Raw genomic sequence first — 15,984 nt, forward strand, 5'->3', positions numbered from 1 at the left:
ACACTGACATGCTAGTCAAGTCTTACAGCCCATAACAACTTGGAAAAACTGACTTCTAGCACTTCTCCTCGGTAATACTGATTTCCAATCAGACGAGTGAAACGTCATTTTTCTGTACAAAATCTGCTGTTAAAAGATCCCTTGACGTCTTTGGTTAGAAATCTTGCAAAATGCCCACCTCTCCACCTGCTTGTATCATATTTGGTATATGGAAATGTGTGCATCAGAGGATAAGAAATCTTCTTTTTATGGTTTATATGACAGTTTTCCAGACCACAGAATTGATAATGTATTTAGATACTTCTTGTGCATAATGAGCAATACGAAATGAAGCTGCTTGAGACACCACAATCAAACAGCACAAAATCAAACAACTGTTTTAGAATGGCAGGAACTTTGACAGCTAATCTGATTACTCTTTTGATTCACAATAGGTCAGCAATCATGGAAAAAAATCTGTCAAGTCAGCTGTTAACAAAAGCTAAACGTGAATTTCCTCAAGAAATTTGTTCTGGACTGTCTACTAAAAAAAATTCATTTTGTAAATTTTTCTTTTATCTTACTCCTGCAGTAAACATGAGGAATGTCTGATTTATTTGCATGGGACTGAGAAGAAATTCTCAATGAGCTTTTGAGGACATAGACATAAACCTAAATCAAAGGGTCTATTTTTCTCATTAACAAAAATCAATTGTTTGAATATTCAGAGGGGAATTTCTCGGCCCACGAAAGAGCTATAACTTTGACACTCAATCAAAATAGACAGCTGATCACGCTTTATCTTATACATTAAGAATTGTGCAGAAAATCTTCTTTTCGACCAAGATATAAGCGCATGAATATTAAAACAACAGAAATTGGTTAATGAGCTTTTGGGGACCTTAAGGTAACCCCAGTTCAAGATGTCTATTTTACTCATAAAAATTAAACAATTTCTAATGTTTAAACATTCAGGGAGGAATTTCTTAGCCCACGAAAGGGTTGTAACTTTGACACTCAATCAAAATAGACAGCTGATCGCGCTTTAACTAATACGTTAAGAATTGTTCTGAAAATCCTCTTTCAGCAAAGATATAAGCACATGTATATCAAAACAAAAGAAATTGGTTAATGAGCTTTTAGCTCATTGACAAAATTCTATTATTTAAATATCCAGGGGAGATTTTCGCAGCCCATAAAGGAGCTGTAACTTTGACACTTGGCCGCAGTAGACAGCTAATCTCGTTCTTTCTAAAGCGTTACGAATTATCCATAAATATTCTTTTTGACGGAGATATAAGCGCATGAATATCAAAACAATTGAAATTGGTTAATGAGCTCTTGGGGAGATAGACACAACCCTAAATAAAACGGGCTATTTTTGCTCATTAATTAAATTGTATTGTCTTAATATTCAGAGGTGATTTTCTTGGCCCAAGAGAGAGCTGTAAGCTTGACACTTAAGCACAAAAGACAGCTGATCACGCCCTTTTTAACGCGCTATGAATTGTCCTGGAAATCCTCTTTTTGATTGAGAGATGAGTTCATAAATATTGGAACAAAAGAAACTCGTTGATGAGCTTTTGAGGACATGGACATGAACCTAAACCAAAGGGAGTAGTTTGCTCTTTAACAAAATTCTATTATTTGAATATTCAGAGAGGAATTTCTCCACCCAGGAAAGAGCTGTAACTTTAACACTTAATTGCAATAGAAAGTTAATGAAGCTCCTTCTAATGCGCCATGAATTGTCTTGGAAATCCTCTTTTCGGCCAAGATAATATATTTAAAACAAAAGAAATCGTTAATGAGCTTTTGTAAACACCTAACCCCTGATCAAGAGATCCACTTTGCTCATTAACAAAATTCTATCGTGTAAATATTCTGAGAGGATTTTCGCGGCCCATTAAGGAGCTGTGATTTTCACACTTGGCCGTAGTAGACAGATTATCCCGTTCTTCCTAAAGCGTTACGAATTATCCATAAATTCTCTTTTTGACTGAGATATAAGTGTATGAATATTGAAACAATATAATTTTGTCCATGAACTTTTGGGGACCTCGAGCAAACTCAAGCTGAAGGGTCACCTTTGCCATTAACAAAATTCTACTGTTTGAATATTCAGAGGGGATTTCATCAGCCCACAAAAGAACTGTGACTTTTACTCTTTCAGATAACAGACAGCTAATCATTCCCTTTTTAACGCACTATGAATTATCATGGTAATCTTCCTTTTTGGCAGAGATATAAACGCACAAATATTGAAAGAATGGACACTCGTTCATAAACTTTTCGAGATATCAAGCCAATTAATTTAGTTTAAGAGGTAGCCTTTTTCTCAGTTTTGGGGTTTTCTCAGCCAATCGAAGAGTTGTTACTTAAACAACTGCACACAGTAGACAGCTAAACAGGTTATTTTTTAATTCCTTGAGTCGTTGTATCTTAAAGTTTCATGAAATATATAGATATATATACATTTTGGTTCAGAAACAAATTCGTTGTGTATTTCGAAGAGGAGCACACATTAGATAGCATTACTACAGTTTAAGTTCTTTTTAAGATAAATAGACAATTGTTAGAATTGAAATTACTCCAACACTCGTTGTCTTGTTGTCTCTTTCTTTATTCTCTCTTACTACACAAGTTATTACAACGGGGACTAGCTCTGATCTCTCGAGGAAAGTGTGGGTCACCACTTATAAAGGTGACACTTATGGAGCATCTCTAAGCTTCGTCATGTTTTCACACTTAAATAGCGAATCACGTTAGGCTACGCAGAACGGAGTTCGAAATACCTTCGCGATGTTTACGCTTCACGAAATGTCTTTCTAACTTAAATTTCTTGGTCTTACAGTCAAGTTCGGGCAAAACAAAAACAAGATTGACAATATAAAAATTATAATAAACTTAGTAACAGAATTAAAATCAGACTTGAAAAGATATCTTTAAAGAAAATAGTCCTTGAAGGCTGTTGCATAACAGCAGAATAAACACAAAATTCGGAGAAGAAAGGGCGCACCCAAGGTACCGCCCCTGAAAGAGCTACGTGCTAGTCGTATAAGTTATCTAATTACAAATTCAGTGCGGAAGATCAAAAGTACTACATGTCTACACTTTAAGTCACCTCTAAGAAAAATAGGTTTCGAACGTGCTAAATTAAAAACCTCAAAACTATTTTCCTGATCGGGAATTCGACATGGATTTAGCCTAAAAACGAGAGTATTAAATGGATGTAAGTATAAAGCAGGGTTATTTCCGGGAAATTCCTGCAAGGGATCAATTTTTATAGGGTAGAGTCATTTTCCCCAGTAATTAATTATTTTTTTAGCAACATAATAGAAATATACCGGTATCTAGCCGCAAACCGCACTATACGCAAAACATCTGTTTCCATGTCAATTTCACGATCACGATAAGGAAAAGGTGACCAAACTCTATGTGTAAGGTAAGACCGCCAAAAGGAATAAGAAATGATCAACCGGCTTATTAAAATGTTTACTGAATGGCTCATGCAAATATGTTTGTTTCGTCAATATAATGAATTATTAACTTGATTTTCCTGATTGATTTTGATTGACACTAGCTTATGTAATCAAGCCACGTCAATAGTTCAGTTTTCAGTTCAGATACTTAAGATTCGAAGATACGTACAAGTTCTGCTGCTAACCTGTCTTGCTGACCCGTGTTCTGTTATACCCTGACCTGTTTCATCTGTTGTTGACCTGTACGTAGCTATACACCGTGAAACAATCCTACTAGACATCGTCATAGAAGTAAGTTCTCAGTGCTGTAATTCTATCTAATAGTTTTACTCGTGTGTTTATGAATCGATGGATCCTGTTCAATTTCTCAAATGTATCTCGTTCTTTCTTTAGATCGAATAATAATATATTGGAATAGATTATACGATTTGCGTAGCCTAGTTGGATTGCCTGTTTGGTTTTGTTGGACCAATGTTTTTTCCATTTATTTTCCAACACTAATAAAGGAAACCCTTACAATGTTTTTAGATTAGATATATTTCTATTTTTTTATATTTTTTAACACTATAAATGGTATGATAATAAGATAATAATCCTAATAATCCTATGAAATTCAAGAGAGCAAATTCGGTTAGAGAGACATTTTCAATCGAGTGTCGAAACTAATTCGACAGTGCTATGGTTTTCTTCACTTCGTCCTCTGATTGATCCTTAGAGTTCGTGCCACTTTCCTAGCCAATCACATTCAAATCAAAAACTAATTGTGAGCCAGTCATTCGCGCTTTCCCGCGCTTCAACAACTCGGTTGTTCTTACTTTGCATTCTTATCGGCCTACTGGAATATTTTTCTGCGTACTGTTAGCTGTTATTAATATTTAGGCTTTGGTTTTAGGACGCTCGATGAAAATGCGCTAATAACCAAATACCAGCATAACAAAAACAAAACAGAAGAAAAAAAACATGAGAATGTTAATTCTTCAATTAGTCCTGGGAAGGTAGGGCTTTGTAATTGCAAGGTCTCCTAGACAGAGGAAGAAAGGCTTGAAGGCTGTACTTATGGCATTACCCGGATGCAAACCCTTTGTGTATCAGCCTTTATAATTTAAGCCAGATCAGTCGGTTACAAGCATAGCACATCTCTTTATTGCTACATTCTCACAAAGAGCACATAAATAAACCATAGCATAGTCGATAAAGGCAGGTTTTCTGCACAAATAACACATTACCAAGTTTGGCGGTCCTGGAAGCTCATGCGCATGACAAACCCTAGCAGCCTGCATGTCATTTCTCCAAGGCGTAAACCGACCACAGATGAAACACGAGTGCTCGCCAAAAGCTCCACGTTTCATGTCGCAGAACCTACAGATGTGAACGTTGTGAGAGAAGGCGGTTCCTGGTAGGAGTCTCATGTCACAACGCAAATCCTGGAGGAGAAGACGAGCAGCTCACTATTAACCTTTTTGATCCCTAAGAGTGACCAGCATATAATTTCTCCTTACAATATCACCCCTGAATCACATATTGAGGGCATGAGAAGAGTGGAAATGATCACCAACTTTGTTAAACGAATTCTCCCTGTCTACACTTTAGGAAATGCATGGAGAATAGTATGAATAATTTGCATCTTGATGTTAAAATGTAATGGGTTATGAGTTAAATAGCGTATGAGACATGCACTGTCAGGAAAATGAGCCCACGCTCCTTCCCCCCACCCCACCCCCTTTCTTCTAAGAGCAGCAATTAGTCACGTCACGTACCCTGACCTTCAACGGCCAAGCAGGTCTGGGCAGGTCAAGTCGGGCAGCATGAATACCTTATTCGAAAGAGCGGTAGAATTTGAGCCCATAAGCTACAATCGTGACCAAACGTCCCAAAAGCTCGCAAACACACTCTAAATGACTCCAACTCACACATGTATACATAGATATTGCAGATAACATTTGTAGTGGTGCTGTAAATTAATTGATCTCTACCCACCCCCTCCCACCACCAACATTTGTAATGGTGCTTTCAATTGATCGACCTCTCCTTCTACCCAACCCCCTCCCACCACCAACATTTGTAGTGGTGCTTTCAATTGATGGACCTCTCCCTCTACCCAACCCCCTCCCTTCACCAACATTTGTACTAGTGCTTTAACTTGATCGACCTCTCCCTCTACCCACTTCCCCCCTACCATCAACATTTGTACCGGTGCTTCAAATTGATCGACCTCTCCCTCTACCCACCCCCCCTACTTCCACCACCAACATTTGTAGTGGCGCTTCAAATTGATCGACCTCTCCCTCTACCCACCCTCCTCCCTCCACCAACATTTGTACTGGTGCTTTCAATTGATGGACCTCTCCCTCTACCCAACCCCCTCCCTTCACCAACATTTGTACTAGTGCTTTAACTTGATCGACCTCTCCCTCTACCCACTTCCCCCCCTACCATCAACATTTGTACCGGTGCTTCAAATTGATCGACCTCTCCCTCTACCCACCCCCTCCCACCACCAACATTTGTAGTGGTGCTTTCAATTGATCGACCTCTCCCTCTACCCACCCCCCTCCCTTCACCAACATTTGTAGTGGTGCTTTCAATTGATCGACCACTCCCTCTACCCACCCCCCCTACTACCACCACCAACATTTGTAGTGGTGCTTCAAATTGATCGACCTCTCACTCTACCCACCCACCCCCCCCTACTACCACCATCAACATTTGTAGTGGTGCTTCAAATTGATCGACCTCTCTTTCTATCCATCCCATCCCCTCCCACCACCACTAACAACAATGTTAAGAACGAAAGGAAAAGTTAGAGAGATTGAAATCATCACCATTTGGGGGTGGGGGCGGGGGGAGGACAGCACCTCGAATCGCGCTGAGAGTGCTTTTGCAAATGAATGTGATTGACTTTTGTCCAAGAACGTAGCTCCAGTTGCTATCTCAACAACTATAAACTTTAAAACCCAACAGAGGATCAACCAGTTGATTTTCTATTTTAGAAATTTAAGTACTTTCTTTTATGGACTTTTCTCGTCCAACTGCAAGATTTTTTATAGATTTTCAAATTTCAAACTACCTCATAGTAGCGGTCTTTCCATTGTCCTGGTTTTCCAGAGCGCTCCTCGTTCCTCAGAAATTCCAGCAGCCTTTTCCTTTTCCCGGCCAATTTAAGCTGTTCTGGTGCCATGAAGATCACTCGGTCTTTATCTTTACAGTGAAGTTCAAAGTAATCAGCAAGTTTCAAATGGAATTTTTCCTTTTCCTCAGAATCCTGGAGAATAGTTTCCAGGACAACCTGTAAAAATATATTAAAACGCGAATTTTAAGAAATGTGGAAATTTATTTTCGACCAAACTTCGGACACGAATTTCTAAAATCGGACACAAGTGTCCAAAATTTACACACTACCGTCTGAAAACAGACCCTAGTGTCCAAAATCGGACAGTACCGGCCAAATTTGGATGTCGACATCCAAAATCTGATAATATTATCTGAAAACGGACGATTGAGTCCGAAATCGGGCGATGCTGTGTGAAATAAGGTTACTCACCTCTTGTATTGAAGCGTGGAAGAAATCAAGTCTTTCCTCTTCTCTTCTGCCAGCAACGTTTCTAAGAAAAGGTTTCAGTGTTCGACGCACTTGTGCCCAGACCATCATGGCCACAGCTTTGGAAAGGTCATCACTCAGGAGGTATTGGAGCTCTGTTTCACCCAAACCACCTCTGCTGCAAGCCAATAGTCCCAAAACCTTCAAGAAAAATAGAGAACGTTATTTTCGCTAAGTTTAATTTCATCAACATACTAGTGCTTGGAAGGGATGAGAATAAAGATGTATGCATCACATTGGCTTTCTGTGCTTTAACCTCATCCACCCACACAGATACTCCGAAAAAAAAAAAGGGAGAAGCCAAAAGAACAACTTTTATGGGCAAGTTTCATTTTTAAAAAATTTATTTTACTCCAACGATTGACAAGGTCAGCAGCTTCTTGAAGGAGTGTTCTTAAGTAATATGACATATGCCTATGGTGACAAGATGACGTCATAAATTTAACTTCTTGTCCTTCTGATTAGAGAAGAACAATCAAACACAAGTTTAAAGTTAAACGACTGATCGGCCACTGAATTCTAATCAGCTAGAGTGAGATACCTTTTGAATGTTGTCGTCTTCGTCCTCTGCTGTGAGCCTGTTCATTATAAACTTCAGAAGTTCTTTCAACGTAGACGGCAAATTTACGATGTGGCGAGTGATGGTCTCAAAAACTCCAAATACTCTAAGTTCCTCACAAGACAGTGATAGCCAAAGAGGGTTTGACGCCCCTGGAGAATCGATCAGCAGTTTCATCTGCTCCGCATCCAGTTTCTTGAAACATCAGACAAAATAGTTAATGATCACCAACAATCAAATGACGCTGGGTCAAAATAAAGCAGTTAGTTGCAACAGCCAATAAAAAGAAACGTAAACATCGCAATGAACCAAAGGGAGCTCAAAGAAAGCATACGTGACACTTGCGCCATGCGCGGGAAAAAGCACGTTGTGATAACCTGATTGGTTTTGACTGAGGAGGTGTGACATGTTTTGAACCAAGTAGAGGGAATAAGCGACACTTGGTTTAACCTGACTTGTCTGTCTTAACATTATCTTTGTTAGGTCAAAATGCCAGGTATTGAATAGCACTGAACAATACCTTTTTGTACTCGCCCAATTTACGTTCCACTATCTTTTGTCGGACAGACGTATCAAGGTCTGGTAGATGAAGGGGTACTGGACTAGGTGCGCGGCGCTCGTCGGACAGGAGGATAACAGAACGACTGTCAGTCACTGCACTGATTACGCAACGAACATTGTGCGGGAAAGAGCTTGGAAGCCAGTCCATATGTTCTTGGGATTCAACATCTGCTAGCTACCACATAAATTTAAAATTAAGTAAAAAAAAGAAGTCCGCGTTGAGATGAAAGGAAATGCACAAAGTTGCTTTTCATTGTGCGACGTGCGCACGTTTAAAAAGGACCTGCATGTTTCTTGACACTAAAAGGCGGGAAATTTTCGCGCCAAAGCTTCGCCGGTGGGCTACGCAAGACATTTACTAACGCGAAACTCGAAGGAAAACAAGAAATTTTGTATATCTTTGGATTTTTCTGCTTTTGTTTTTTAATATACTTGGAAAAGACTGTAAATAAAAGGTCTTACTATTACCTGGTTGACTGCATCGATCATTATCACAAACACCTCTTCCCGTTTACCAAGCTCTTCTACGCCTTCCTTGATCTCTTGTTGAAGTTGTTTCACACTCATCTGCTCGATGTCTGCATCGAGGGTAAGAAGGAAATGATTCTCTTACTTAACTGCACATAAATCACTGAGTTCTCTCGATTCTTTGTTAAGACAGGAATTTAACACGCAGATTGAGGTTTATCATTGTCTGCGGCCAGTCCTAACTGTGCATAAACATCAGTTTCAAGGGAAAAAATCGCGATTCAGTTTTAAAGATCAGCATTCAAGAATTTGCGAGTGTCTTATACAAAAAATGTTCAGTAGCAATGTACAGACCTTCCACACTAAAACCTTTATTAAACCATCGTACAAGCTTTTCCAGGAGTTTTAAAGGTACCGTTGATCCAGGACATGCCCCAACAAAGTGAAAGAACAACGGGAGTCCAAGATTTTGTATCTCCAGCGTACAATAAGCCATGAGTGCTGACTTCCCAGAGCCTGAAGACCCTAGAACTATTAGAGGAGGAAGACGTCCTGAGCCAGACCCATCAGATATGGTTCCATGTTGAACATAGTTCATTACAGTAGTAATCTCTTCCCCACGACCAAGTACAAGCTGGCCTCTCAATTCAATGAACTGATTATGCATTGAGAGCTCTGCGGTTTGGAGGATTGAATGTCAAGAAATAAAATTTACAGACAATGTTCTGTGATACTATTGATAATATGCTAGCCAGGCCCTCATGATAAGAGCTGCAGGATGCGCGTTTCTCCGCCTGCAAGAAGATTGAAGACGTGCACATTTTTTATTAGCTTGCTTTGCAAAAGGCCTCACATTTTCTCGCAGATGAAGAAACGCTCGTGCCGATGCGTTGATGACGAGGGTTTGCTATGACTATAACACAACTGACGACAACACGCAGCATTACGACTTGGCCTGTTCTCGAGCCTGGACCTATCAACCGATACTCCTGCGAGCTACCTGTTAAGTCAACCCATTTCCACCTGAAATTAAGCTGCTTCAAAGAAAACTCACCAATTTCTTCCACTGACAATGTCTGGTTTACGGTCGGAATTAATCTGTTGATAGCTGACTTGAAAAATTCGAGCACAATTTGACAGAAAACCTCCAACCCTTTGAGTTTGACCTGCAATATCAATAAAAGTCGAACAAAATAAATTTATTTTTAGTCAAAGGTAAATTGTCTAAACCACTCAGCACTATGACTGATAATGTGGTTGGCTCGAGTGTTGGACTTTCAACAGAGCAATTATTTGTGATGAGGTTGTTTACCTAGCAGAGCTTTACAGAGTGCATCTCTAGATACCTTCTAGTATAAAATAGTACTGGGCAACTGTTGTGGAAGCTTATTGCAATGCCAAAGCTTCCCACTTCGAAGAAGAAGAAGAAGAGCCCTTGATCCCCCCTCCAGCAGCAGAAATCAGAAGTGGAAGAATTTTGTGAGTTGCCTTAAATACAGAATTCATTTCAAATTAGGGCTTAATTAGGTATGTTGGACCCTAGTGGCCTATTTCATATTTTGAACACTAGTGGCTGATTTGGTATTTGGGACACTAGTGATTGATCTTGTGTTATGAACTCTAGTGGCCGATTTTGTATTTTGGACTCTAGTAGCCAATTTTGTATTTTGGACCCTAGTAGCCCATTTCATATTTTGGGCACTAGTGGCTGATTTTGTATTTTGAACCCTAGTAGCCAGTTTTGTATGTTGGACCCTAATGGCCCATTTCATATTTTGGACACTAGTGGCTGATTTGGTATTTGAGACACTAGTGATTGATCTTGTGTTATGAACTCTAGTGGCCGATTTTGTATTTTGGATTTTTGTGGCCGATTTTGTGGTTTGGACACTAGTGGCTGACTTTTTATTTTGGACACTACTGGCTGATTTTGTATTTTGGACCCTGGTGGTTGATTTTGATTTTTGACCCTAGTGGCCAATTTTGTATTTTGGACCCTGGTGGCCGATTTTGTATTTTGGACTCTAGTAGCCAATTTTGTATTTTGGACCCTAGTGGTCAATTTTGTATTTTGGACACTGGTGGCCAATTTTGTATTCTGGATTAAAAATTAAAAAAATTCCAATTTTTTTGGGACTAATCATGGATTCTTGATATCCTAAGAACTACACACTTAAGTACTTCAAATATATAAAAGCTACAGAAACAGCAATTACTACCTTTGACCTTCCTGTTGATTCATCAATCCCACCATATTGACAAGAATAATCAAATACTTGTCCAGGATATCTTTGTCTCAGATTTTCCTTCAATGCCTTCAAAAGAATTGTGGTATATGTTTTAGAGAAATTTGCCAAACTAGGAAAAAAACCAGTAGATGCTCAACAGTACTCCTTTAGACCTTTACATCAGTATGCATATTCTCCATACTGTTCTCTGTACATTTCCTAAGGTGCTGTCAAGGAGAATTTGTTTCACTGCAGTCAAGAGCTCCTTTAGGTAAAAGATTACATTAAAGTAGCTGGTACTTCAGGAAAAAAGTAGCAGCTGAAAACAGTGGTGTAAAAGTTTATTCATACAGAATTTACCCTTAAATTACCTTTAAATGTGCCTTATTCAGAGGATGATCATCCACAAATGCTTTCATCATCTGTGGGGGCAGATCTGCTAAAAACTCAGAATCTCTCAAAAGAAATAGTGCGTTTTTATTTTGCATCTTGTATGCAGCATGAATGATTTCCATGTGTGTTATTGATGTTGGAAAAATCCACTGGTACTCCTCTTGAATTTCTTCTGATATTTCTGATGAATCTGGAATCCATCCATATCTATAGGTGTAAATGATCTTGTTTAGTTTAAGCATAACTGTTACATTTGTGTATTTGATACAGTTTAAGTGACTTAAATACTAAAAAAAGGTAACAATCAAAAGTTATTTGAGACTAAAAGCTGTGAGATAACTTATCAATAAGTTAAAAGAATTTGGTTTTAGATCAAGATAAAAACTTCCATCTGATAAGTTTGATTATTCTTGTAACCTGTTTGATGGATAAAGTATGGATATCAAAAAGGAGAAGTTACATGTTCATCACTTCTGGGAGTTTAAGGGTTAAGGATTCAGTTTAGACTCTAGAAATTAGGAAAAAAATTTGAAAGTGGTATACATTACCGCTCTCCCAGCATGTTTAAGAAAAATGGTTCCCCATCTGCCTCTGCTGCACAGCGATTAATTTCACCCAAACAAGTTCTGATAGTTGTTTCTGTTGTGGAGTCTTTTGGGACACCCCATCTGAGGTCACATTCAATCAAATTGATTGACTTCTCTTCACACCACTCACGCAGCTCTGGAACAACCTATCAGACACAAGACTCATCACAGTAAATCAAGGGCTTAAGTAAAAGCTGGCTACGAGCAGTCTACTGCCCCCCTATTAAACTTCTTGCTGCCGTCTGTGAAGTCTGCAAGTGTTTAGGTTTTGCCTTGTGGCCCCTTCTCCTGTATTCATGTTCACAATACTGTAATTCCTAAAGAATTAACCATGGGTAAATAAAAGTGATTTGACCTGGTTTGAAATTCTATTTAGTCCTTTATCATCTGATGCTTAAGTTGAAATTGACTTAGCCAGAACAACTTAATCCTTTAACCCCTAGGGGTGACTGGCAGCTAGTTTCTCCTTACCATATCACCCCTGAATCAAACATTAAGGTCAGGAGAGTAAGGGATCTCATCACAAACTAAAGACGTTCTTGATTGTTAGACAAATTCTCCTTGTCAGCACCTTAGAAAATGTATAGAAAATAGTATGGAGAATATGCATACTGATGTTAGGGTGTAAAGGGTTAAGCTTAATAAGTCTTAACACCAACAGCATCTTCCTCCTTTCTCTTCACACAAAATTCTTTGTATCCACCCTCACTTTACCCAAGGTGACTAGGACTCCTTACCCTCCTCCCATACACCTCTCTTAGTGATGTCTCCTGGGAATCAGAGAACTCTCTATAAATAGTTTATGACAATTCTCATTTTCACATGACGTCACACTTCTTGAAGATTTTGAAAATTCAGTTCTAAGCAACGTTAAACAACTGGGTCAGGGGTGCTGGCAATGCCTCGTTTTGTTTTGGTACATAATTCTCATTATAAGGAGGCACCAAAGACGCTGCGCCTCGTGTGCCACTTCTTTGTTCTTACCACATTTTGACGTCATCTGTGATCTATTACCGTAATTTCCGATCGTTTACCCGCACGGCCGATTACCCGCACCGGCCGATTATTGCATACGGCGAAAAAAAAAGTCACCAGATTACCCGCACTGGTGGATAACCCGCACGTTGTTATTCAACTTTTCGGTGGCGAAAACGTGACATTAAGGTGATACATTTCAGTCTTTTAAAAGTTGTCTGATCCAACTTTCGAAAACTTCGAAGCGTCTTTGTCGAGTTTAAAGGTCAAAGAAATTCAGAAGCGTGCACAATTCTGTGTCAATATTAGCATGTACTTTATTGATAAGATTATATAGTAAAAACACTAGCGGCCCATGCCCAAATCTCAACGTTTCATACTTGACAGAATGCGAATTTGTGGCCACATTTTTGTGCGAGCGATCGTTCAGCGCCATGATGATTTGTTGAAAAAAAGCTGGGTGAGTATTAAAAGTTGAATTATAAAGTACTGTCGGCGATTTCTGAAAAAATCGATATCTCCGGTTCTATTGGGCCTAACAAGTCCCTTAAAACGGGAAAATTCTCTTTAGCTCAAGCTAGTGTTAAATGGAAATTTGTTACTGATGCGCCGGATATCTATGGATAATTTTTGTCACCATCAAGGTTTTGTTTTCACGCGTGCCGATAATAATTTGTTCGTCGCGCAACTAATTATGCGTGAAATAAACTCGAGTCGGCATCATGTTTTCGTGCCGCTTTGCGGCACTATTAACACAATAAAATTTACTTGAGAGGTGGAAACGCATGTTGGTGACATTTTTTTTTTCAATTCAACTACCAATTGGATTTTAAAATTGTCACATAACCCGCACCTCCCTGTTACCAATCTAAGACAAGATCGCTCACAGCGTAGCGAAATGCTTTCCTGAAACAAAATTATCAACGCGCTGAAGCGTAACAGAAGGAATATTAACCCATTTACAACATTTAAACCATCGGGTTGAAAATGTCATAAAACAATTGGTTTATACGTCAGCTGTGCGTTCATCGAGATATGAAGCACTTGGAAGTTTGGAGAGCACTCAATACACTTGACTATTCAGAAATAGCCGACAACTGAATTATCTTTTCTATATCTGATGATGATAAAGAAATTAAATACCGTTTACCATTGTATAATCAGAATTGAAGTCCTGGAACAAGGAACAGAAACACCACCATCCGTTACCATCGACGATTACGAGCTCGAAGTGGTCCATCATTTTACGTATCTAGGCTCCACTGTCACTGACAATCTCTCCTTAGACTTCGAGCTCGACCAGAGAATTGGAAAGGCGGCTGCCACACTTGCACGCCTCACTACACGTGTGTGGTCCAACCCCATGCTCACAGAGAAGACCAAGATGGCAGTATACAGCGCTTGTGTCATCAGTACACTGCTATACGGCAGCGAGACATGGACGATGTACGCCAGACAAGAAAAACGCCTGAACACCTTCCACATGAGAAGCCTCCGCCGCATCCTGGGAATTTCGTGGCAAGACAAAGTCCCAAACACAGAGGTCCTGTCTCGTGCGGGCCTGCCAAGCATGTCAACCTTACTCAGGCAACGTAGACTCCGCTGGCTGGGCCACGTTCATCGCATGCCAGACGGCCGCATCCCCAAAGACTTACTGTATGGTGAGCTAGCCACTGGAAGTAGACGCAGAGGACGCCCACAGCTGCGATACCGAGATGCTTTGAAGCGTGACATGAAGGCTGTAGGAATTGACACAGAGACCTGGGAAAATCTCGCAGCTGATCGGTCACAATGGAGAGGAGCCGTTACAAGGCACCTCAAAACAGGAGAAGAGAAGCTGACACAAGCTGCCACAAGGAGGCGGACCCGCAGAAAACTTCGTATCAGCAACGTCCAACAAACAGCATACACGTGCAGCACTTGCGGCAGGGACTGCCATTCACGCATTGGCCTTCACAGTCATAGCCGCAGATGCTCCAGCCAAACACACAATTAGGATGCTATACCCATGGTCGACCCTGACCGATGGAGGCCTACTAATCAGAATTGAGTGCTCTTACGCATCTTTCGTGCTCTCCAAACTTCCGCGTGCTCCATATTTCGATGAACGCACGCTGACGTATGAACGTGTTTTCTTTATGAAATATACCCTCAAGCTAACTAAGAAGCACCATTTTATAAGAAAATTGAAGACTAGGAAAAAGACAAAAATTAAACAATAATAATTCAAAGCTTGCTTTGTGCAAACTACCTTAAAGGACAAAATGCGAATATTAAAAAAGACACAAGACTTACCTTTTTGACTAAAACTTCCCTTTCGGCATGATAATCGGCGAACGTTGATGAAACAAATAGCCTAACGACTCTCCAACCTCTAATTCTTGGGTCAAAAGGCGATGATAAAGATTTTTTAACCGTTTCATCTCCGCAAATATTCCCAATATCCTGCCAGCACTTGTCAACAACTGCTTGGATTTCTTCTTCCGAAGTTTGTGTTAACTTATTCATCAGATGATCAGCCGTGGTAAATTCCGACAAGAAAGAGGTTCAACGAGTGAATTAGTAATTCAACGTTTAATCAAAGTGGCGACTCAAGCGAACACATCCAGCGAAGTTAATAACTTATATCTTAACTCCTTGCTCGTGAGTATGGTTAACCGCGTGTCTCGAAGCGGAACAATGAAATATCAATGTGAAAACGCCGATGAGTCATACATAATCATGAAGAGAAGGCAAACAGGGCCGGGTCACATGACGAATCACGAGATTTTGCTTATAAAATTCTTTGGTCAGTTATTTTGTATTTCAACATATTTGGATGGCGATCTCCCGGAGCATTACAGACGCATATACAAGTATTATTAATCGCGGCTAATCCACACTGAAAGATGTTATTAAGCGGTAATTTTGGAACGGATTGAGTCGCGAACGCTTAAAAGCCATGAAAGCCTTGAATGCCTTGTATACTAAGTATGCCAATGTCTTAGTTGAAAACGTTCACTTGTTGTAAAAAGCAAAATCTGAAATCTGAAACCAAACTGCATATACTTTATGCAATTTATTGAACAACACTACTACCGTGAGACTGAAGAACATAACTATAATGGATGCAAACTGCTTGTGAAGAAAGACGACATGTTGGATTCACTTGATG

General features: G+C 39.7%; 1 protein-coding gene across 2 annotated transcripts; it reads right to left on the reverse strand.

The window, feature by feature from the left end:
* Positions 1-3,932: 3,932 nt before the first annotated feature.
* On the reverse strand, positions 3,933-15,506 carry LOC131769187 (telomerase protein component 1-like). 2 transcript variants are annotated; one of them, XM_059084937.2, is made up of 12 exons: positions 15,126-15,506; positions 11,817-12,001; positions 11,247-11,475; positions 10,867-10,962; positions 9,702-9,813; positions 9,002-9,322; positions 8,648-8,757; positions 8,139-8,354; positions 7,601-7,813; positions 7,003-7,200; positions 6,529-6,747; positions 3,933-4,885 (listed from the first exon to the last, which is right to left on the reverse strand). In XM_059084937.2, exons 1-12 carry the CDS (start codon positions 15,336-15,338, stop codon positions 4,574-4,576), a joined length of 2,424 nt encoding a protein of 807 aa, XP_058940920.2. In that variant the 5' UTR covers positions 15,339-15,506; the 3' UTR covers positions 3,933-4,573. The 2 variants fall into 2 exon arrangements, with proteins under 2 accessions (XP_058940920.2, XP_058940921.2); XM_059084938.2 differs by lacking the exon at positions 8,139-8,354.
* Between the last annotated feature and the right edge of the window lie 478 nt (positions 15,507-15,984).

The sequence above is a fragment of the Pocillopora verrucosa genome, chromosome 2, assembly GCF_036669915.1.
Source record: "Pocillopora verrucosa isolate sample1 chromosome 2, ASM3666991v2, whole genome shotgun sequence".
Taxonomy (NCBI): domain Eukaryota; kingdom Metazoa; phylum Cnidaria; class Anthozoa; order Scleractinia; family Pocilloporidae; genus Pocillopora; species Pocillopora verrucosa.

Bases quoted from the DNA above. Each gene is read 5' to 3' on its own strand.
- LOC131769187 (XM_059084937.2), bottom strand. From the start codon at position 15,338: ATGAATAAGTTAACACAAACTTCGGAAGAAGAAATCCAAGCAGTTGTT. The intron at 10,963-11,246 runs GTAATTTAAGGG...ATTCTTTTGAAG, and splicing joins TGAATAAGGCACATTTAAAG to GCATTGAAGGAAAATCTGAG. The intron at 9,323-9,701 runs GTGAGTTTTCTT...TCCAAACCGCAG, and splicing joins ATTGTCAGTGGAAGAAATTG to AGCTCTCAATGCATAATCAG.